Below are 23,996 nucleotides of genomic sequence, written 5' to 3' on the forward strand. Positions count from 1 at the left end.
ATATTATTCATATTTTCCTGCCTTTCCCAGGTGGATTGAGGCGGGATTACAACCCAATAGCAATATACAATTCACACAATAAAACAACAATGTAGTACTATAAAATATAAAAATAGAAAACAGTTAAAATGATACTATCAAAGCGAAAGTGGAGAGAGATATTTCAATCTAGATCAAAGAGGTAAAATATGTTTAATAAGAGATTAGGTGGATAAGCTTGCTGGAAGAGATCCATCTTAACTGTCCTCTTAAAAGCCTCCAAAGAGGTAGTGAGACAGATCTCTTCTGGGAGACTGTTCCAGAGTTTTGGAGCAGCTGCAGTAAAGGCTTTCTGGGAAGTGGAAGTTAGTCTGGTTGTGTGTAATTCCAACAAATTCTTTCCTGATGTTCTGAGAGTGCAGGGCAGATTATGTAGGGAGAGGCGTTCCCGCAAGTAACTCGGGCCCAAGACATATAGGGATTTAAAGGTAATAACCAACACCTTGTATTGGGCCCGGAAGCTGATTGGCAGCCAGTGAAGATCTTTTAAAATTGGAGTTATGTCATCAAACCTTGATGAACCGGTGACCAATCTGGCTGCCTTATTTTGAACTAATTGAAACTTCTGAACTTTGTACAAGGGTAGCCCCATATAGAGCGTGTTACAGAAATCAAGAGGAGAGATTCCCAGAGCATGTACTACTGCTTCAAGGTCCTTTCGGTCCAGGTAGGGACGCAGTTGGCATATCAACCAAAGTTGGTACCAAGCACTCCTGACCATCGCATCTACTTGTGATGACAACTGTAGAGATGGATCCAGGAGTACTCCCAAGCTGCAAACTTTATCCTTTAGGGGAAGTGTGACCCCATCCAGGACAGGATGACAAAGTTCCTTCCCTAGACCTGGGGTACCTATCGTGAGTACCTCCGTTTTCTCTGGATTCAACCTGAGTTTGTTTTCCCTCATCCAGCCATTGGGGTTCACTTCCAGGACCACTGTGGTTACCAAAAACCATGGATTCTCAAGTCCTATTAAATACAGTGGTGTAGTGAAATAGTGTTCCTTTTATAAAGCAAAATCAAAGTTTGCGTTTTGGAATTTATACATATATATATTGAATATTTTCAAGCAGTGAATGCTTTAATTCATGAATAAAGAACCCGCGGATGCTATAGTATGGCGAATCAACATTAATTATCACAACATCATTATTGAATCAATACATACAAAGTACGTACGTGCTTTCTTGGAAAGTCAATGCAGCAAGCTTTTGATGCTCAGCATAAAAGAAAGCCTCAGAGAATCTTCTTACCTGTAGGACAGACAATAGTACATGCATATCCTTATCAAACAAAGCAAATCCCCCCCTCCCAAAAAACACATAAAATCAGTTGCAGCTAATGCCACTCATAGTGATAAAGGAGAGCAGAAGAGCAATTAGAACCATCTCTCTAAAACAAAAATCACAATTCTTGAACCTAAAGAAAAGGCCACACCCTTTTTGGTTACAGCAGCAATATGTCTTATTTGGAGCGCTGGCCTACTGCACCTCTGATAGAAAGGGTGCCGCACAGTCACCTTTATGCATATGAAAGCCCTTGATCTTCCATCTCTGGGTTGGTACTAAAGGTGATGTCACGAACAGCAGGTAAATTGGAAGTGTGTGAAAATCTTCCTGCGATCGCACAACTTTCCCACCAACTAACAACAGTTTAAACCCCCCCCCCCAATTCCCCTCCAGACTTTCCTTTGTTTGATAAACTCCACTCCATGCCAACTCTTCCTTCAGGAAGGACAATAAAGGGAACCCACTGGAGATTATATTCCCCTCCCCACAAGCTCTTTGGCCTCATAGGGGTACTGCTATTAGAACTTTAAGGAAGGAAATTTTAAGGAAACTTTAGGGAATTTGAGAACTTAGGGAAATTGATATATTGCTTTGGGGAATCTCTAAGGATGTACAAAGCAATCTTGTAATGTCCCTAAAATTAATCATGTACTCAACAGCTTTTTATCATTATCATTTTCTTGTTCTAAGTATTGCTGGCCATTGTTACCCTTAGAGTGTGATGCTCCTGAACAAGATAGGCTGTGACATCAGAATGCAACGTTACAACCTCTAAAAACTGGGTCCACAGGGCCAAAAGATGGGAGCAGAGCCAGGCAAGGTCTTTGCTGATCTGCTCTGCTATCTTTTCAGGATTGTTCAGCATCTAGAAGAATATAAAACAGATATTAGCAAGATACACTAATGACAATTGTATGAAATAATGCCTGAATAGTACTGATTAATCCCAGTGAGAGTAGACACACTAAATCAACTGATAAAAGATAGGTCAACATGAAAGTAAATACCTTATTCTCTGGGTCTACTTTGGCTGGGACAGATACTATGATTGCAGCCAAGAAAACAAGGTGATCCCACAAATACACCTGGAGGAAACTCAAAACATTTTTCTAAACCAAGAATAAGAACATGTCCAAGATTTCTCCTTCCCATGTCCTTTTAGCAAATGAAGTCAAATGTGTAAATAATAATAATGATGATGATGCCTGTTTTGTCTCCATTATTTTGAGTTTCTTCCCTGTCAAAATACCCCAAAATGATGATGAAGCATTATGGATGATGAAAGATGGTTGTCAAAGCAGTCAACACAATTGCTGATTCTTGAACTTCCAGCAGCAAGAAAACAAGACAAATAGAAGAGGCTCATTCTTAATGGAGAGAGCTACCTTCAAGTAATGTTGGAGACTTTCTCTTTCCCTGGAAGAAATTTCAGGAAATGTTTCCTTCTATTTCAAATATATTTCAAAATGTAGCAGGTGAGTGTCTGATTTTTCATACAAACAGAAAGAAGGCTATACACATGGACATTACCAGATGGCCAACACAAAAACAAAATAGATTATATAACTGGATGTAAGAGATGGTGACACTCCATACTGGTAGACAAGACTAGACCAGGTGTTGACTGTGGTACAGATCATGAATTACTCATATCAAAAAGAAGAGTAAAACTTAATAAGAAAAGAAAACCAGTCATCATACCAAAATATGATCTAAACAATATCTCAACAAAATTTACTGACAATATAAGAAACAGATTTGCACTACTTAGCACAACAGACTGAGAACCAGAAGATCTATGGTCTGATGCCAGGGACATAATAAAAGAAGAATGCAGAAAGACATTTTCAAGAGCAAAAAAGAAAGAGGAGAAACCATGGATGACAGATAAAATACTACAAGCAATAAAGGAAATAAGGGAAGCAAAACAAAAAGCGGACAGGAACAAACTAAGTGTTGTTTATATGTCGCACACTGCAGGAGCACCACAAAACGGTGGTAGTCGCTTAAGAGCCAGCTTTTTGCCGGCTCAAAAAGAAGCTGCTTTCTGATGCTTCTTTTTGCACTGGCAAACAGGTGGATTGGGTAGCACAGTGTATGGTTGCTGCGACCCCTATCTGGTGATCAAAGGGGTGACATCAAGCCTCCCCCTCTACGCTGTCTGTTTCAGCCCTGTTTAAGCTGAGATATATCACTCTGTAATGCATCTGATGTATCAAAGTGATGTAGTACTTTGAGTGTTGGACTAGGACTTTTGAGACCTTATAAATCCACTGGGTGACTTTGGGTAAGTCACATTCTCTCAGCCTCAGAAGATGGCAATGGCAAAGCACCACTGAAGAAAACATATCAGCAAAGTCCAATAATATTCAAAATCCACAAAACAGTGATAGCATTAATCGGCTAACCAAAATGCACAAAATACATGATACAAGCTTTCAAAGCTCCACTGGCTTCTTCATGGTGTTAAGAATATACAGGAGAATATATATATATATGATCTTTGTCACAGGATTGCATTTTGTCAAGGTGCTGTTCATGTTCTTTGGGGGTATATTTATGCAAGCCAGTCCCTGTTCCTTCTGGCTATGTGGCACTAGGAACAAAACGAAACTGAAAGAAGTGGGGAAAAACTGGAAAGAAACTTCCCAAGAAACCCCCATCATGATAGGTACCTTAGGGTAGCCATAAGTCAGAAGTGATTTGAAGACACCCAACAAATGCATCTGAAGAAGTGGATTGAGATGCACAAATGCTCATGCTAAAATAAAAATCAATTAGTCTCCACAGTGCTACTAGATTCTCCCTCTGTTTCTCCTTTTTAAGTAGCAGTCTTCTTTCCCCAAATAACTAATTATCCACCAGGTGGCACTGCTCAACCTAAACATCTCTGGAGCAAAACCTTTTCTGCAGGACTGGCAGTATTTCTCTTCTTTGCTCCTCCCAGCAGGGTGGACAGCCTAGTTTTCTCTTTAGTTCACAATTAGACAGAGATGCCTGATAAGGCCACACATTTCAAGCAGAGGTATTCAAGCAGAAGGGGGGATGCTGTCTTTGTTCTTTACTCCCTTGTTATTTATAATTGTAGAGTAGCTACAGAAATGATGTGGAAGCTGCTAAAAAAATTGCTTGTGTGGTCAGGTCTTTGTGCTGCACAACAAAAAGGCACCATATAGTAAGCTTTCCAGCATCAGACAAAACTGGGGATGGTGAATCTAACAAAAGCAATGCATTCAGGTGTAATAGGCTAGTCAGGAATCTAGGTTTCCCAGATCTAAAAGCCAGGACCCTTGTGCATGTATTTGTGTACTAGCTAATTTTTCATTTTAAACAACTGAGGAAGGCAGAAGCGGGAAAGTTTTACATATGAACAGAACTATTAAATTATGTTTGTCACTCTTAAAAGAATATATATTTGTAATAATTAACTTAATCTTTTCTGGACCCAGGATCTGGAACAAACATGTCTGAACTTGTTTGTTTTTACATCATTCATGCATATGCTCACACAGACTTCAACACATGCACAAATTGTGGTTGATGTTTAATATATTACACATAATGCCCCTTGTATCCTCCCTCATGGAACATCACCAAGACAGGGTCATATCTGGGGTCCTTTTTATAGGTCCTGTTTGCTCTGGCCAGGAGCAGCCTGGAGTACCTTGGCCCAAATCTGCCTTGACCCTCCCCTATTGAAAAGGCCCTCCATTCCCATCACATTCAGTGAGCCTTTCTGAGTGTCCAATTGGTCACTTAGCTCTGAGGTCAAAATGAGGTGCCCAACCTTGATCACATAGCTGGGTACGTCATCCTCACCACTGAGCAAGTGCCTGGTGTCATTCATGGATGTACTGGGCAGCTCAACAGAACAGGTTTCATGTGGTCTCTTCCAACTCTATGACTCTATGGTTCTATAATTCTATGAAACAGCCACCTTAAGCAACAAAGAAGTTTTAAAGTTGTGTTTTAAGAGGGATATACCCCATTTCTGGTGCTGAATAGGCCAAATTTTGTCTGATCCATTTGCACCTGAACCAGGATTTGGCCTGTGCATCATACAGTCTCCCTGCTGAGAGAATGTGGGGGAGGCCATTTCATTTGGCCCCATAAGGACAGGGCCTATGTTTCAGCTTTTGGCCTTGAAATATCAGGGCCTGGGATAACCAACCTGGAAATCCTACTGAGGCATTAGGGAACTGTGTCATATTAGATCATTGGTCCATCCAGTGTTACCTGGTGATCCCTGCTAGTCTCCTGCTAATGGTCTCCATCAAGGTACAGACTCAACCCTGCTTCTTGTTGTTGTGTGCCTTCAAATAATTTCCAACTTATGGTGACCCTGAGGAGAACCTATCATGGGTTTTTCTTCAGAGGGGTCTTGCCACTGCCATCACCAGAGGCTGAGAGAGTATTGGTTGCCCAAAGTCACCTAGTGGGTTTCAGTTACTGATCCAGGATTCAAACTCTGTTTTCCTGAGTCCTAACCCAACACTCAAACCCATTGTGGCTCAACCCTACTTATTTTTCAGAATTAGACAAGGTTGTGTATGTTCAGGATAATTTGGTGCTACAAGATGCTAGGAGCATCCCATATATTGTGCTTTTGAACTTCCTCACTGGACAGGTGGCATGTCCCCACATGAGCCTAATACACACTTGTACATCTCTAAACTGCTTTGATTTCCTCTGCACTTGCAAGCTGTGTGCTCAGATTGGATAAATATTTGGATGGAAGACTACCAAGGAATGCAACTGGCCTCCAGATAAGACTAGGAACAACTCATGTCTGAAACTTTGAGGAGCCACTACCAATTAGAGCTGACGGTACTGAGGAAGGTGGATCAATGGTATGACTCAGAAGAAGGCACCTTCCAATATTTCTATGTCCCTGTGACCATTCTTATGTGCCTAAGTTGCTGTGGGAAGAAAAAGCTGGTCCAGAATGTCCAGTCCAGAAAGACAGTTCTTTGTTTCTAGTGTCTCACCTGTTAAAGTCTGTTCCTCAGGTCCACCCTGTCAAGGAATACAGTCTTACCTAAGACCACTTGACCTTCCTTATTTATTTTGGCTCCTAGCAGTCTCTCCCTTCCCTCTTTTCTCTTTCACACAAGAATATATCCCACAATGGACATGCTTAAGTACCTGCAGCTCTGAGGAAAGTTGTGAAAGTGTTTCTTCTACAGCAAGTTCCTCTAGAAAGAGAAAAGTGAGAAGCATGGTAGTTAGCAGAAACAGAAGGGAAAAATCTGAAAATCTCTTAGAATGTATTGGATATAGAAGGATATGAACCCCACTAGTCAAATCAAAAGAAAGTAAATGTAGGATTTCTAACTGTTTTGAAGCAGTGAACACATGCAGGCACTAAGAGTTAAACAAGATCTCTAAATGCTTCATTTTCTCCCACATTCAAGTTAGGTGATTTCCATGTTTTTAAATAAAATCAAATTGAAATTCTTATCCTTTCACACTGTTCTCTTACCTGGCTTCAGCTGTGGCAAACTGGGAATCTCTTTCTTTATGATGGCATAATGAACATGAAGCCCTCTACATGCATTCAAGAGAAGGAAGCAAAGGTCTCTATGCCACTTGTGTGCATGTTGCATACAGTTTTCAGATGGCACATAAAAGTTGCCCTGCATGACAAGGTCGATAAAAAAACAATTAAGAAAAGGAGTAGATTATTAGAATTTGACCTTTATAAGAAAGCCATGCTAAATTAAAGAATTGGTAGTCCATCAGAAAATACAGCCATTTGTATTCAGTTATCAGGGTTCAGGTAGAATTATGTGATTCATAGAAGCAAAGAATCATAGAATAATAGAGTTAGAACAGATCACAAGAGCCATATAATCCAAACCCTTGTCATGCAGGAATACACAAGTAAAGCATTTGTGTTAAAACATCTCCAAAAAGGAGAGTCCACCAACCTCTGAGGTGGTCTGTTCCACTGTTAAATAGCTTTTAAAGTAAAAAAGTTTTCCCTGATGTTTAAATTTTGGGGCTCGACAGACTGCCCTGAAAGGGTGAGCTGGAAGCACCTGGTTTTGCCCCTGAGGGACGCTGCAGCAGCCAAACCATGCAGCCTCCCTCTGCACCATAAGGAACCTCCTAAAAGCGAGTTCTTTTTGATGTGCGCGGCAGATGCCATGAGTGTGCCATTGGTGCACTGTCATGCATTTATGACACAAGCATGGAGCTGCGACGTGCAGATGCTGTGCCGCACTTGCATCATCATGGCAGCTCCCGTGTGGATGGGAGGTTGCCATGATGGCACTGCTGCCATGCACTAGGGTTCGGGACCAGGCGGTTGCTCCACAATCCCAAGCCCTAAAATCTGCCCCAGACTGCCACTTTTCAGCAGTCTGTACCGGGCCTTAGTATCTTTTCTTATAATTTGCTTTGTATTCTAGTCTCTGGAAAAACTTGTGTCAACTTCCTTAATCTTCAAACCAGGCATGTAAGATTGTTTGTCACTAACAGTGGATAAAACAGCAAAGAATGATCATGATCACAGACCTATCATATGTCTAATTTGGTTCTGAAATCCACCTCAATCATTTGAGATGTGGTGCTGGAGAAGAGCAATGGGGATACCATAGACACAGCCAAAAAGACAAACAAATGGATCCTAGGACAGATCAAGCCTGAACTCTCCCTGGAAGCCAGGATGACTAAATTGAAACTGTTGTTCTTTGGCCACATTATGAGATGGCATGATTTGTTAGAAAAGACATTGGTGCTGGGAAAGGCAGAGGGCAGTAGAAAGAGAGGAAGACCACACATCAGATGGTTAGACTCAATCAAGTAAGTCATGGGCCTGAGCCTGCAGGACCTGAGCAGAGCAGTGGAGGATAGGGGATCTTGGAGATGTCTCATACACAGGACCACCATGAGTCTAGATTGACTCAAGGGCATTAACAACAACAACCACAACAACAACGAAAACCCTTATTTTATTTTCAAATACAGAATTTCAGGACAAGGTAGCTTGAATTGGCGAGCAGTTGAGAACTGTATGCTAAGGCAATTCAGATTATCGAATTCAGTGCACAGTTAAATCTAGAACACCCAGACTCCCTCCAAATAAATCAGCATAAAACCTGAATATTACCAACATGCAGACAAGTAAAGCAAGTTCCAATTCATTTAAAAAAAAATCATGTCTCAATGCTTCTTAGAACAGCAGCATTATGAAACCATGAACTACCTTTTAATTTACATGTTACAGTATTTTAATTACAGCCTTACTTTGCATTTATTGATTTACTTCTTTTCTATAATATGACAGGTCATTATGGGATAGTTGCAAGTTACTATTAACAAAGAAATAGAGTTATAGTGATTCTGGTTATTTATTCTTGACAGGAGACACTTTGAAAAGAGCTATGAAAAGAAACAATTAGGAAGAGGAATTCATGAAAGGTGTAGAATATCTCAGGCTTCTGGCTTCTTTAAAAAAATCAAATCCCAATGAAAACCTCATAAGAATTTTCTTTGACTTGTCCTCCTTGGAATGCCGGAACTTACGCATATGTAAGACATCATCTGGATGCATCTTACACAACACACTGGATATTGCTAATTGTTTTGCTGATCTATGTGTTTTAATGATATATGTTTTATTTTGGTTTAAATTCTTTCTGATTGTTTATCTTTTAACTTTTGTATCTTATGGATTTTAAACATAGATTTTTGTAAACCACTTTGAGTCCCAGACACTTTGAGTTTGGGAAAGCATGGAATAATAATAATAGTAATAATAGTAATAATAATAATAATAATAATAATAATAATAATAATAATAATAATAAATCATCTTTCACAGGTGTTCTGCCTACAGATTTTTCCCCACACTGCCATCATCACTTACATCACTATAGCCATGCTAACTTGTCAATGAACTCCATGTCTCAGGAAGGTCATTATGCCAAGATCCTGCACTGATGAGACAAGAGACGTAGCAAAACATCACACACAGTGTTACAACTGAAATGTGCTATGCCATCTTGTTATAGAACTGCAACGCTGCACAACTAAATGCACATTGGAAATGAGGGCAGAAGGTGCAACCATAAGCAACCATGCAATCAATGCACAGTGTGCAAAATATGAATACACAATGCACGATCACATGAGAAACTTTGCTTCCATGTCCTTCAGCTGAATATGGACTTTATGCATTAGGCAAAAAAAAAAAAAGTTCAACCACATGTATAAGAGAACTATAGCACATATAAGATATCAACAGGATGCCAATAAAATCTTTAAGAAGTGAAGCAAGTTAAGGTCAGAAGCCTCTTGAAGTACTGAACTATCTCATTTCAAGGTCAACACAGCCTCTGTAGTAATGCCTTAAAATTGTGGCAATAATGTCAGAATCATGACTAAATAGTGATTATGTATATGAAACAGTTATCTGGATTTATTCATCTTTATAACTGTTCTGTATTCACAATTACTACTTAGCCATGATTATGTCACTATTGCCACAATCATAGCTGCCGCCAATTTACTTTACAAAGTATCAGCTTTATGGGGAGAAGGAAGATCATTTTGCTGGCAATCAGAACATGGTTTAATAACTTTTCCATCAGATGGAAGGGGTTGTGCCAGGATTGGTACATAATATTCCCCATCAGTTTTGAAAGTTCTTAAAAGAAAAAGTCAATTTTGCTTTGTGGTAGGTAGATTTGAACTGGAATTTCACTAGATTCCCCACAGATATGGAGTTCTGACTGTGTACGTTAGAAGTCTTTCTTAAATGTGTTTAATGTTGTATTTCTTTAGTACAGGTTTTACTGTGAGTGGTTATGTTTCTGTTTTGTCCTGTTTGTCCTGTTTGTTATTGTCACTGTTTTTAAAAATTTAACACAGATAAACAAACAACAACAGCTTTTTAAAATGGAATATTGTTGCCATAGGGGAGGGGTTGCAGAAAACCCAGAGATTTTGCATAAAGGTAAAAAAGACATGTTTTTGTATCGCTAAACAGCATTGTTCAAGAAGGCAGAAACACAAACATGGAGACAATTTTTCTCATCCCAATGAGTATGTTGTTGTTGTGTGCCTTTAAGTCATTGTGGATTTACATGACCCTATTGCAGGGTTTTCTTGGCAAGATTTCTTCAGAGCAGGTTTGTCTTGGACTTGCTCTGAGCCTGAAAGTGTATGACTTGCCCAAGATCACCTAGTGGGTTTTCATGTTTGAGTGGGGAATGAAATCCTGGTCTCCAGAGTCATAGAGCTTTATCACATTACAACAGTAAGATGGAATCTCAGTGCAAAAGCAACAATAGCAAGCCTGCTGTACTGCATTATTCTGTATGTGTCCTGGCATCATGGCAAATCTCCATTTTTACCTGTTGACAATAATCCATTAATGGCTACCTCTTGTGCTTCAAAATAATAGATTTTGGGGTGTGGAACTCTGATCCCACTTTCTTCCATGAGAATCCCATGACTGGCTGGGATGTGGGCAGGTTGGGGGTATTGCCAGCTAGTACCTCCCTTAGGAGATTTGAGCTGGTGGTATGCAGACTACTTCCAGTGATTGTGACAGGAAGATCACGTTGGTATGTCTAAACCCTCACAATGGTGAAACACCATAACATTATAACACTAAAATAGTATGTCAGCAAAGCATTTTCTGAAATATTAAAGTATGCACTCTATTAAAGTTAATAGAGGCATACCGAGGAAAAGGCGAGGACATGTTATTTCATCCACACATGAAAAAAAGAAATGGTGGGAGCAGCATGGCCATATTCTTTTCCTGTTCAGCTTCTTGCAATGAAACATCTCATGCTGTGCTAAGCATTCCAGCATGCCAGCAAGAAAGAATAAAAGGGGAGAGAGAAAGGACCAATCATGAAACTAAGGAGTGGGATAGTGGTGGAGGCTGTGATGCTGTACTGTGTCTGTATTGCAGAAGAGAAATCCATATGTAAAGTGTTTTGATTGAAAGATTACTGCAATAATAAGAAAGGTGCAGTATAATTTGTTTCCATCCCATGAATCTCTCCAGCTGATCAGGAGCAGATCAAAACAGCATAAAGGTAAAGTGCAATAAGGCTCATAGTCTGATGCTCAAACCACTGCATCATACCTAGCAGCTTTTCTGACTTTCTTCACTGCTTTGCTGATGGAAAAGCTGCCAATAAGCATATCTAGCAGTGTCTCCAGCCTGATACAAATGGGCAAAAAGTGGAGTCCTGGCACCGATTCTAGGGTTCAGGAGCATGCAGAGTCCGCACGCTCCTGAACCCTAGTACGTGCCAGCACTGGCATCATGGCAGCCTTCTGTCCACACGGGGGCCACCATGATGATGCAAGCACGGTGCAGTGTCCGCACGGTGCAGCACTGTGCTTGCATCATCGACACACAACAGTGGGCCAATGGCACACTCATTGAGTCGGCCATGTGCACCTAAAAGAACCCGTTTTTTCCGGGTTCTTTTTGGTGTGTAGAGACACTGCACAGTTTGACTGATGTGGCATTCCTTGGGAGCAAAACCGGGTGGCTCGAGACCGCCCTTTTGGGGTGGTCTGTCGAGCCCCTCCATCAGCAAAGCAAAGCTGAAATCACATTCCACAGCATCCCTTGTTAAGAAACAGTCCAAAAATGAGGTTTAAGCAAACTTTCTACCATCTCCCCAGAGTCACAGATTCGGTTCAGATTTTGTCAGCTCTTACAGGCAGAAGTATAACTTGACAACTCTGTTTTCACTTAGCACAATGTGAAGTTCCACAAGGGACAGTGACAGTGACAGTGACAGCTGGGTAGGAAACACCACCCAGCCGTTATGTCCACTCAAGAGGCCCTCCTGACATATGAAGGAGTATCACCTAGCTATCAAGCCAGCTGCAAAACATCACAGCTAACATGGTGTGTCTTCATTCTCTGGAAAAGTAAGATCAGAACTACTGCTTCTACACAACACTTGCTAAAAAGAAATTATTGCAAAGCATCAAGCAATTGCTACAGAGGAAATGCCAAGCTGTCAGCCGATACTGATAAATGATTCCAACATTTCCATGTGTGTGTGTGTAGTCTTTCTTTCCAGTCAAAATCACATTTCCTCACTGAGGCCCTCCTCAGTGTTTTCTTTTTTGCAGACATAGCTCTATTTGGGTCATTAAAAAAAATAGTCACCCCAGGAAGCAAGAAGAGTTTACGAAACAACATCTTCCCACACTATTGCTTCACTTCCAAGCTCAACTCAGGTGATTGTGTGGGAGGAGGATGTCTCTGAAAATCCTTTCTTGTTTTCTGAGCTGCTATTTCTCAAGAAGAGCCAAAACACTGAAATTTCACCTACAGCAAAATCAAAGCTTTTAAAATAATACTTTTTATTGACATAAGCATAAAATATAAGCTTATAAACATGTGCACAAATAGTGATATATAACATGACAAAACAGCCCCTACAGATGTTTACATCTGCCACAACAAATACAAAACACATATATAAAAGTTTGAAATAGATTTCACACTTTCTTATCATTGGACTGACTAGCATATTAAACTATTCTTTCCCCAGACAAACATATAGATAATTCTATATACTTCCACTTGTAATTTAAAACATAAACATAATCCTCAAATTTTGGCCCAGTACAGATGAGCCTTTAAAGCACCCTCGTCACATGCGAGGGTTGCCTGGTGGGCCAAGCACCCACATGCCCTGCAACCCTTGCACGTGATGAGAACATAACAATAGTGGCGCCCTGTTTACATGGACACCATAGTTACGTAAGTGCTGCTCAGTCTCCGCATGATGCCGCACAGCACTTACATAATGAATGCACCAGTGGCGCACTTGTTACGCCGCCACCACAGCAGAAAAAGAACCTGCTTTTTGTGGGTTCTTTTTCTGCCAACGGGAAGCCTTATTGTTTGGCAGCTGAGGCTTCTCTCTGGCGGAAAAATAGGCACTGGCAGGCCACCCTTTTTGGGTGATCTGTAGCAGGCCATTGGTTGTCATTTTACTGCTTTTTTGTAAAAATGGCAAAAAATGTTCCCATTCTTCCCAAAATGTATCTCTTAATTTTCCTCTTTGTAGACTGGTTAATTTGTCCATTTCTGAAAGCAAAATAAAAGGAGACTCCATCACTCTCCAAGGGAGCGTGTTCCATTGTCAAAAAGCTCTTACTGTCAGGAAGTTCCTCCTAATGTTGTGGTGCAATTTATTTCCCTGTAGCTTGCATCTATTGTTCTGTGTCCTGTTCTCTGGAGCAGCAGAAAACATGGCCACTCCAACCTCAATTTGACACTCTTTCAAATTCTTAAAGAGAACAATCATATCACCTTTTAACTGTCTCTTCCCCAGACTTCCCATACCCAGGTTCCTAAGTTGCTCTTCACAGAGCATGATTTCCAGACCTTTCACCTTTCACAAACTCCAGCTTGTCAACATCTTTTTTGAACTGTGGTGCCCAGAACAGGAGACAGTATTCCAGCTGAGGCCTGGCCAAGGCAGAATGTTCCCTTGATCTAATAGACACTGTACTTCTACTGATGCAGGCTAGAATCGCATTGGCTTTAACTGCCACATCACACTGTTGACTCATGTTCAACTTGGGTCTACAAGGACTCCTAGATCCCTTTCACAGATAGTCTTCTTAAGCCAGGTGTCCCCCATCCTGTATCTATGCATTTCATTTTTTTTAATGAATAAGTACAATACTTTACATTTCTCTGGTGGGACATTTTCTGTTAGTCTCAAAATATTTTTTTCCACTTACAAGAATGGTTTGTTTATGCCAATTTCACAAATTGTGAATCTCTGAAACAATTGCTGCTTTCTTGTTTCAGGGACCTTTAAAAAGCAGAAGCACTGAGGGAGTTGTTTGTATCTTTATGATCAAACAACCAGTCCTTCTGTGCTTCCAAAGCACATGCTTTCCCTCCCAAAGGGAAAAGACAGTATTTGTTCAAACCCATTTTTTGTGCAAATTAGGCAAACATCACACAAGTACCAACTGCTCTTTTCTTACATTGCTAGAGAGTTCTATGATGGAGGGGAATGATTTCTCTGGATGCTGTCTCAATATATTGTGACAAACCCTTTTGCTGAGAATGAGACATTTTGCAAATATTCTTCATATCGTTAATCCTTAGGAACACATCTTTTACTTCCTAAAACATATATTTCCCCTCCTTGACTGTCTTATAGCTGGTGTGGGCACAAAGTTGATTCATATTTCCTGGAACATCTCTGAACTGCGATTGTTCTGTATGTCTGATTCATAACAGTGCAATAATACACCAAATAAAACTGCAAGTAAAAAATGATACTTTCCCATTGTGTCTTTGTGTTAATCATTTATCCCTATCACAGATGGAAAGTTTTTTGTTTTTTTAAAAAGATGTAGGTAGGTATGGATGTGTGTGTGTGTGTGTGTGTGTGTGTGTGTAGTCAAAAATAGTTCCTGAGTGTCAAGAAACTCTCACAGGAAGAATCCTGGACTGACAAGAATATTTTCAGTTTGGGACTTATTCTGCATAATGCTTGCATGCAATTGTTTTGGGCATAAAATGCTGTTTTCTGTGTGGAAATAGCCTTTCTTGTTCAGAAAAGAACATCTCCACTTTATTCTGTGCAGAAAACATTATTTTATACACATAAGAACTGCTTTATGAGTTTTGCAGTCCTGAATTGTGAAGAGCCTTTGAAAACTGCTAGATTTTCAAGACTTTTCCACAAGAAGAAAATTACTAAAATTATCTATTCCTTCCTCCAAGAAGAAAATTAGTTAAGAAAAACATCCTGTTTCTTCACTGGTCTTTGTACAGCATTTCCTGCTATGATGATGATGATGATGATGATGATGATGATGATGATGATGATGTTCATCTTATATCCTGCCTTTCTCCCAATATAGGGATTCAAGTTTTAGAATAGCTTTAGAATACTATGCTGGCTATGGGAGATAAAAGGTAATAGGCTTCTTCAACTGCTATTTTGTGTTTGGCTACAGTTCATACTTCTTTTTAAAAAAGGAAAAGGAAAAAGGATAGATCTTGAAAATTGCTCACTTCTGCTATACAGAGCAGTTTAAAGCCCAAACATGCAATAATTCAGTGATTTCTGATTCTAGCCAAATGCTAATTCCCTGTATTGCTTTGAAGATAGAAATGGAACAACCCCCTATATACTTCTTCCTGAATTCCTTGGGGATATTAGATTGGGATTATTATTTTGGGAACCCAGAGATGGGAATTAATCCAGCAGTTACAACCTTTCAGTGGGGTGATGGAGGCACTAGATCCGTTGCTTCTTGGAGAAAGCTAGGAGTAGTGCACCCTGTGCCAAAAGTCATTGTATGGAGTCTTCAGAGGTGTCTTGCTCTATGGGACTGAGATGCCTGGATACGTCACATTAAATTGAAAGGTTCCATGTGATTGGTACATAGTATGATGAGCCTATCACTACCAATAATACCCCCAACAGAAGAAGTTGGGTTGACCTGGGATTGGATGCTAGCCTTATGCTATTTCCAATTTATTAAGCAGTACCCAGTATGTATTGTGGCACATTTCAACCCAAGTCTTATTTTTGTGTAACCACTTCCCCTACCATCCACTCTCTCCCCAATCAGTATTGAATGGAAAAGTTATTTTAAAGCAAATAGCTTTCAACTGCTGCAATTCACCATTGCCTTAAAAAGAATGGCTGGATAACTGGCATAGTGGTAATTAGCTTCCATTTCATTCTATTCTCTTCTTGATTTTTTGGCTTCCCTGCTCCTGGAGGGAGGTAACCAGTGTATTATTCATAGTTTATCCAGGAGCCCAAATGAAATTTCATGTGCTGTGAAGCCTTTTACCTTTATTCAATAACTTATTATGCTTTAGTTTTTTGTGGGTTTTCCAGCTATGAGACTGTGCTCTAGAAGATTGTCTTCTAGAATATGGCCTCATAGCCTGAAAAACCCACAAAAAACTATGGATGCCGGCTGTGAAAGCCTTCGACTTCATATTATGCTTTATTTTCCTTTCCCTGGGATCATCGTGCTATTCTGAGTGGTACCAAAAAACAAAACAAAACAATCCCTTGTTTAGTAGTTAGAAAGGTCACAAGAAAGATAACAGTTTATGTGATTTTGACTCCATTTTTTTTTAAAGAAGGAGGGACATCTGCTTTAGCATTCAAGCTTTCTTTTCACAATCCCTACTGACAATATTATAAGACCTCACAAGTAGTCTTATGTTAAAGCTAGGTTAGACAAGAGCCAGCAGGGTATGATGATTGATTTGGAACATGAGAACTATTAACTTTGTGTCTTTGGGCTACTCATTGTCTTCCAACCAGATGTCCCTCAAATGTCTGTCTGGGACTTCTAGGATATGGATCAGATACGTTTTTTGCTCGGGTATGCTGAGAAGAAAGCTGTTGTCAATACAATGAACCTTATGTGGGAATGGTGAGGAAGGAGGGGGTAGAATGTGGGGTACAAAGACAGGAAAGAATGCAAGGAAAGAAGGCCATTACATCAGTTAGAAGCAGCTGATAGAATGTTAGGAGGTATAGTATTAGTTCTATTTAAGCATATATTATATTTATTCTGCTGTTTTTATACTGTAAGACTGGGGAATATTTCTAGACCCCTGAGGGAAATTGGCTTTAAGCCAACACATTGAGACTACCTTCTTAGGGTGAGCAGGGCTATATCACAAAGTGGGTTGGGTCCTCCACTGATGCAATACTCCCCAATGTCCATTTCTTTTTTTTAAAAAAAAATTAATAATGTAGGGACACAGAAATGTAAAGAAGTCTTTCTAAAGCTTCAGTTCCATATTTCCTTATCCATTCTACTAAATGAAACTTCCTTCTGAGATAGCACTCTCACTGCTACCAGACATGAGGATGTTAGATTTTCAACTGAGAATATTGTCTTTGATTGGGTTGGACAATTTTCATACCTAGGAGTCCCTAGAATCTACTCAGGATTCCACAATCCATTCTGGAAAGCTGAAAGAAAGAAATTGATTTTCTAATTGTTGCACCAAAACTTTTCAAAGTAGGATTGCCTGGTTCTGATCATCTAAAACAGTGATTCCGAAACATTAGTCCTCCAGGTGTTTTGGATTTCAACACCGAGAAGCCCACCATCTTGGTCGAAAGTTGGGAATTCTGGGAGATGAAGTCCAAAAAACCTTAAGGACCAAAGTTTGGAAATCACTGATCTAAAAGAGAAGAGGGCTCTTGGATATTCAACTGTTATAAAGGAATATCAGTAGGTGCGTTGCTGATATTTTCTCCTCAGCTCAGAAAACTGTACACTGGCTGCTGGTTTGTTTCTGATCACAGTTCAAAGTACTGGTCATGACCTATAAAGCCCTATATGGCTTAGGTGAGGACAATTTGAGAGGCCATATCTCCCCATATGAACCAGTCAAAGCCTTAAAATCTTCAGGAGGTTTGTGAAGTCGAAGGCTTTCATGGCCAGCATCCATGGTTTTTTGTGGGTTTTTCAGGCTATGTGGCCATGTTCTAGAAGATGGTTTTCTCTTGGTCCCGCCAAGATCACAAGCTTGCATGGTGAGGACATGGGAAAGAGCCTTGGAACTCCCTTCCATGGGAAGCCTGGGTAGCCCTATCCCTGCTTGCTTTTCATCATCAAGCCAAGACATTTTTATTTAAGCAGGCATTTGATATATAATATCAGGGTGGATTTTTAAGGATCACAGGGGGTTTCATTATGCTTTTAACTTTTGTATATTATATGAAATTTGATATTATTATTTTAATTGTTTTGAATTTTACTGAGATTTTAAAATGCTTTATCTGTGAGCCACCTTAGGAGAAATGTGGCATACAAGTAAAATAAATAAATAAATAAATAAATAAATAAATAAATCATTCAAAGATTGTATTGCTATAATCTTCACCAATATCAATGCATCTAAAGGATCCAGTGTCTGTGTGCACAGTTGTCCACTGAACTTAGGTTGAACCGGTGAGCACCTTTCTTTTTTCGCTTTGATGAAATGCAAGTAGCTCAGTCATGGCCTGGCCATGACACATTTCTCTAGGTCTCTGCCTGTGGAGACTCAGATAATGAGGAAGAACATTGCAAACTATACCAGCTCACTGGGGAGCTCTGGTTTCTGAAGGCAAAAACTGTTTTGCTGTTTCAATATCTGGAGCTTCTTTTTATCATCCAGGGGATGGGGAAAAATACATCTAAAGCCTTTTCTTATTTAAGACAGAGAAAAGAGTAGTGGTGGGGGAAGAATGGAGAGTCCTTGCCATTTAAAGGCAAACTGCTGTGCACCAGAGTTAGCAAGGTTAATGGCTTTTCCTATTCTCTTCCTATTTTTTCCTTTTTTTCAGGGCCAGGGAGCATCAGTGTCTTCTATCAGTGTGAAATACATCTTTATAAAATAAGAGAGAATTAAAGGGAGGAAAGAAAGCCATTTGAAGATGATGTAACATAGCAAATTAACTCCACAGCTTCCCATCCAAGCTGGCTAGGTTGGGGGTGACATTAGTGGCTGGAGCAGAAGGAGGCAAGGCTGTTTTTAGCACACTAGTGCACTTAAATGATACCAGAAAAGTCAGGCTAAGTTTATACAAGCCTTTGTCCCTCTCGGAGCAGCCTCTTGGTCTAGTGGCTCCTCACCCACCCATTCTCTTGGCCTATGCAAGAATAGCCAATTGTCTGCTGGGAAACTAAGTAGGAATGTTTAGCCTACTCTCCCAGACTAAGATGGGGAGATATTTGCCTACACTGCACAGATTTGTCTGGTTAAGTTAATGTTCAGGGGAACCATCTTTGTGAAATGCTCATGTATAATTCTAAAAAATTTAGTTGACCCCCAAAAGTTGACCCCCAAAACTTGAGCCAACTTATCCATGAGTCAATGTAAGCACTTTAACTGTTATAAAAAAGAAACCATCTCTTGGTGAAATGCAAGAGTATAATCTGTCCTGGAAGCACTGACCTCCCCTCAGCTCTCTCATCCATCCAGCTTTTAGGGTGAGCACAAACAGTTATGTCCCCTGGAATTTTGTTCTTTGGCGTTGTTTTCCTTTCCTTCATCCTTTAGATCCTTTGTAACATGCCCCTAGGTTTTACCCTCAACTTATCCACGATTCATAATTTTGGTCCCAAAACCTGCCCTTAATTTATACATGAGGTTGACTTATAGTTGAGTATATACAGTAAAGCCTCCACTTAACTAGTTAACTAAGGGATGAAACAGATGGCCCCTTTGCGGAGGCATCCTGGCAGCTTGGGGGGGGGGGGGTGTTGTTTAGATTATGTGTGCCCTCAAACTAGCAGGAAGCTGCTGTGAAGCCACCTAACCACACAGAGGGCAGCTTTGTGATGCTCTGGCAGTGTGGCATTTATATGCCGCATGCCGCAGGAGTGCAGCAAAGCCATAGTGGCGGCGGAAAAGTCAGCTTCTTGCTGGCTCAAAAAGGAGCATCTTTCTGCCACTTCTTTTTGGACTGGCAAAAAGCTGGATCGGGGTCATGGTGCGTGGTTGCCACAGCCCTGATCCAGCGATCAAAAGCCCAAAGTAGCTAATCTAGAATCATGGCCAATTTTTAAAAAGTGATAATTTTTGTGTTGTCCCCAAAAGCTCCCAGAGGCAGAAAGTTACCCCCCCCCGACCTATTGTAGTTGCCCTGTCCTGTTCTAGTAAGTACATGTTTGTATGCTATGTATGCTTACTAAAGGAAAAGATACATTTCTTAGGATCTATATCTTCCAACATTATTTTCTCACAGGTAAATAGTTGTGCCCTGTTCTAGTTGCCCTGTCCTGTTCTAGTATGTACAGTATATGTTTTCCTTCAATAAGCATATCTTACTGAAGGATGAGATACGTTTCCTAGAATCTATATCTTCTGACATTATTTTCTCCCAGGTAAATAGCAAATAATTTTACCATTTTCCTCCTGGTTGTGAGAAAGTCACTGAAATCTATGCTGAAGACTCTTCACTGATTGAGACTTATTCCATGCCAAAAAACAAAACAAAAAAAACAACTTATTTTCTGAGCAGAAATGTTTTCTGTACAGAATTTTTTTTTAATACAGAAGACTTTTGTACCAAAAACCTACCAGTCTTTTTCATGCAGAATAAGTCCCAGATGATGAAGATTTTTACCCAGCTACAATTCTCCTCAGTAGGATTTCCTAAAACTCAAAGCTTTTTTTGGACATTTTTTGAATATTTTCTTAGTATTAATGCCAGCTCTAATACTTACAAGCAGAAAAGATATTTAGTACTTTTTACCATATTTTTTGCAGACAGTTCTAGAGATGGGGTCTTTACAAATACAGTTTCAAGCATTTTGAGATGTGGTCTCTTTCTTTGTTGTGTGCTTATTATAAGCCCTTTCTAGTGAAGGAAAGCATGGCTAAAATGAGAATAAGGTTAAAACGGGAGAACAATCCAGCCTCTTCAGCACTTATACCTATCATAAGTTGATTGATTTTTCTATCTGTTATTATCAAACGTGATTTGTCTTACTGATTGAATATGTTTATATCTCCCTGTTTTCAAACACTTTTCCAGGTTAGTTTATAAAGGAAAAAAAAGAAACATATAGACTCTAATGCGGCAAGGATTTAATCATTTAAACACATCACCATACCTCAAGTTGGAGGCAGACTAAATTCAGATGAATACAGATCTTCTGAAATCAATGCAAGAAGTGAGCCATGCTTTAAAATGTAGATCCTATTGATTTCAGTGGCTATTTCATATAATTAAGTTATTCTGGATCCAACCCAATTTTAAAAGGTTAAAAAAAATTGGTAGCAAGTAGCAAAGGCAGCGAAGCACCAGGACTAGGATCTAAAACAACATATACTTAAAATGCCTAGGGGAATAAAGAAGCCTTGGCTGCAGCCCAAATGGCATCAAAGCTTGTAGGACTGAAATCTATGCCAATCCAGGATATTTACCAATCCAGTCCAAGAGCACTGCTCTGTCCTGGGTTTCGGCCAAAACTTCAAATGAACTGTCCTAGATGCTGAACTATATGTCCTTTGAAGTTTGGACTTAAAACCTCAAGAAGATTCACTATTAATTTGCCAGCCTTCATTGTGTTAAGCGGAGAACAGGTCAGCTTCTCTGGGGACAGTCTTCCATAATAAAGGCACCAAAAGGGAGGGGGGGAGTCCTTTCATTGGACACAATTCAGTATATCTGTTAACTGAAAGGAGGCCAGAATACGGTCAACTGAAGATGGACTAAAAACATAGTAAGAAAGGCTGTGTGCTAAGAAAAAAGAAAACCTGTTTGCTTTGTAGTAAAAAGAGATTGTCCTTTGCAGGTTATTCCATCATACTTAGTAGATGCAAAAACATGCTAGAATTTCTTCCTTGGGAGGCTAAACTGCCCCCCCACCACCACCGCCATGGCTTTCTTACAGCAATAGATGAAAATAAGAAGTCTTTGGCAGCTGCATGTTTATTGTTTTCTATTGTTGTGTGCCTTCTAGTTGGATCTGACTTATGGTAACCCTATGTCAAACTTATCATGGGGTTTTCTTGGCAAGATTTGTTCAGAGGAGGTTTGCCATTGCCTTCCCCTGAGGTTGAAAGTATGTGACTTGCCCAAGGTCACCCAATGCTTTTTACGGCTGAGCTGGGAATTGAACCTTGATATTCAGTCATAGTGAGACACTCAAACCATTAGGCCACACTGGCCACAGGTCTTTTCCTAATGTGCTGTATTGTTTGTATTTGTTGCTTTTTCAATGATAGACATTTCAAACTGCTTTTTTCTAGTAATAATTATTATAATTATTATAATATAATATTTTAAATGTATTTTATTTTGTATGTATGTTATGTATGTGGATGACACCATACTAATGGCAGAATGTATCACGGGCATGGAATAATTTTTTATAGAATGTTAAAGAAGAAAGTGCGAAGGCAGATATACTGCTAACCATAAAGAAAACAAACATAATTACTATGGAGGATCTACATAAATCCTAAGTAATAGTTAATAGATTTATTACACTCAACTGATCAAACATGAAATCCTAAGTATCAAGGCAAACTACAAACCCGAGGATGCCGTAGGACAGAGCATGGCTTATCCATTGGCACGCACATTCAAATGTGTTTCCCCACTTGAGTGATGTTTTGATGGCAAATATCTGTTTTGTTACAGGAACTGTACTCTGTGGAAAGAGTGGGCTGATGCTCCAGACCTAGTCCTGCTCATTCATCTGACATTATTAGCCCTGCCTCTCCCTCAGTGTCTACCATCACTTCTCTCTGAAGAAAAAACCATAGAGTGTGCCCCAGAGATAACAGGGACATACTCTAGTCCTGCTTATGCCTCTAGAGAAAAGTGTGTGCACATTTGTGTAGGGGGAAATCCCTGCTGTTATCTCCCACCATTGATCAGTGAGAAGAATACTCTCTTTGCATGCCATCTGCCTTCCCAATGGTAAGCATGAATCATGTGAAGGAACCTCACCCACTCCACAGGTGAACTTTGAGGAGAGATCTTTAGAAGGAGGAGGTGTATTTTGTGGATCATTGGCAGGGTGAACTAGGGCCACATCCCACAGATTCTCCTCCAATGATAGACACCATTGTATGTTCTATACTATCTTACTTTTCTGTTCCTCATTTATTGGAAATTCTGTGCCTCCAATCACTTTTTTCCACCATTGAAAATAAATCTGATATAATTAGGTACAAATACATTTTGGAATTATTGGCCAACATCCTACCTGCCAATGTACTGTAAGTACAGTTTAGGTTTCCCTTACCCAGAATTCCAGAATCCAAAATATTCCAAAACCCCAAAGTTTTTTTCATGAGTGGCTGAGATACTGACACCTTTGTTTTGTGATGGTTCACTGTACACAAACTTTGTTTCATGCACAGAATTATTTAAAATTATTGTATGAAATTAATCTCAGGCTATTTGTATAAGGTGTTTATGAAACATAAATAGATTTTGTGTTTAGACTTTGGTCACATTTCCAAGGTGTCTCAGAATACACACACACACACACATACACACACACACACACAATAATAATAATAATAATAATAATAATAATAATAATAATAATAATAATATTTATTTGTATACCGCCCTCTGGCAAACCAATCCGGGCGGTTAACAACAGTAAAATATAAAATATGACAATTAAAAACACTTTATCCCTCCCCCCCTTAAGACAGTATTAAATAGTATAACATATTAAAAATACAATACAGTGGTACCTCGGGTTACGAAATTAATTCGTTCCGCGGCTAATTTCGTAACCCGAAAAACCTTCGTAAGCCGAATTGCCATAGGCGCTAATGGAAAAAATAGCTCTCTGCTGCCCTCCGGTGGCGGCCTTTCCATTTAAAACAGCGCCGGGGTTTTTTCGTAACCCGAAAAAACCTTCGTAAGCCGAAACAATAAATCCCTATGGGATTTTTTTCGTATCCCGAAAAATTCGTAAGCTGGGTAATTCGTATCCCGGGGTACCACTTTCAAGGATAAAAACAGCAATTAAAACTAAAAACCCTGATATCCCTCTGTTGATCCTCAACCATCTCTAAGATGGGGCCACGGGAGGAATGAGGGAATCAGGGAACCTGGGAACCTGGGCTGGGATGGTTAATCTGGAAAGGCCTGATTAAACAGCAAATCTAAAACACTTCTGGTCCCAAGCATT

General features: G+C 39.8%; 1 protein-coding gene across 3 annotated transcripts in view; it reads right to left on the minus strand.

Moving 5' to 3' along the window:
- Positions 1 to 23,996, minus strand: part of FAM135B (family with sequence similarity 135 member B) — a 177,239-nt gene that overhangs the window by 12,299 nt on the left and 140,944 nt on the right. For all 3 annotated transcript variants that reach the window (XM_042465810.1, XM_042465811.1, XM_042465812.1), the window contains 4 exons: positions 6,811 to 6,964; positions 6,474 to 6,523; positions 2,038 to 2,193; positions 1,219 to 1,292 (listed from right to left, as the gene is read on the minus strand). In XM_042465810.1, the coding sequence (XP_042321744.1) occupies positions 1,219 to 1,292; positions 2,038 to 2,193; positions 6,474 to 6,523; positions 6,811 to 6,964 (434 nt within the window). The remainder of the gene's footprint in view (positions 1 to 1,218; positions 1,293 to 2,037; positions 2,194 to 6,473; positions 6,524 to 6,810; positions 6,965 to 23,996) is intronic.

Source organism: Sceloporus undulatus, chromosome 4 (assembly GCF_019175285.1).
Source record: "Sceloporus undulatus isolate JIND9_A2432 ecotype Alabama chromosome 4, SceUnd_v1.1, whole genome shotgun sequence".
NCBI lineage: Eukaryota > Metazoa > Chordata > Lepidosauria > Squamata > Phrynosomatidae > Sceloporus > Sceloporus undulatus.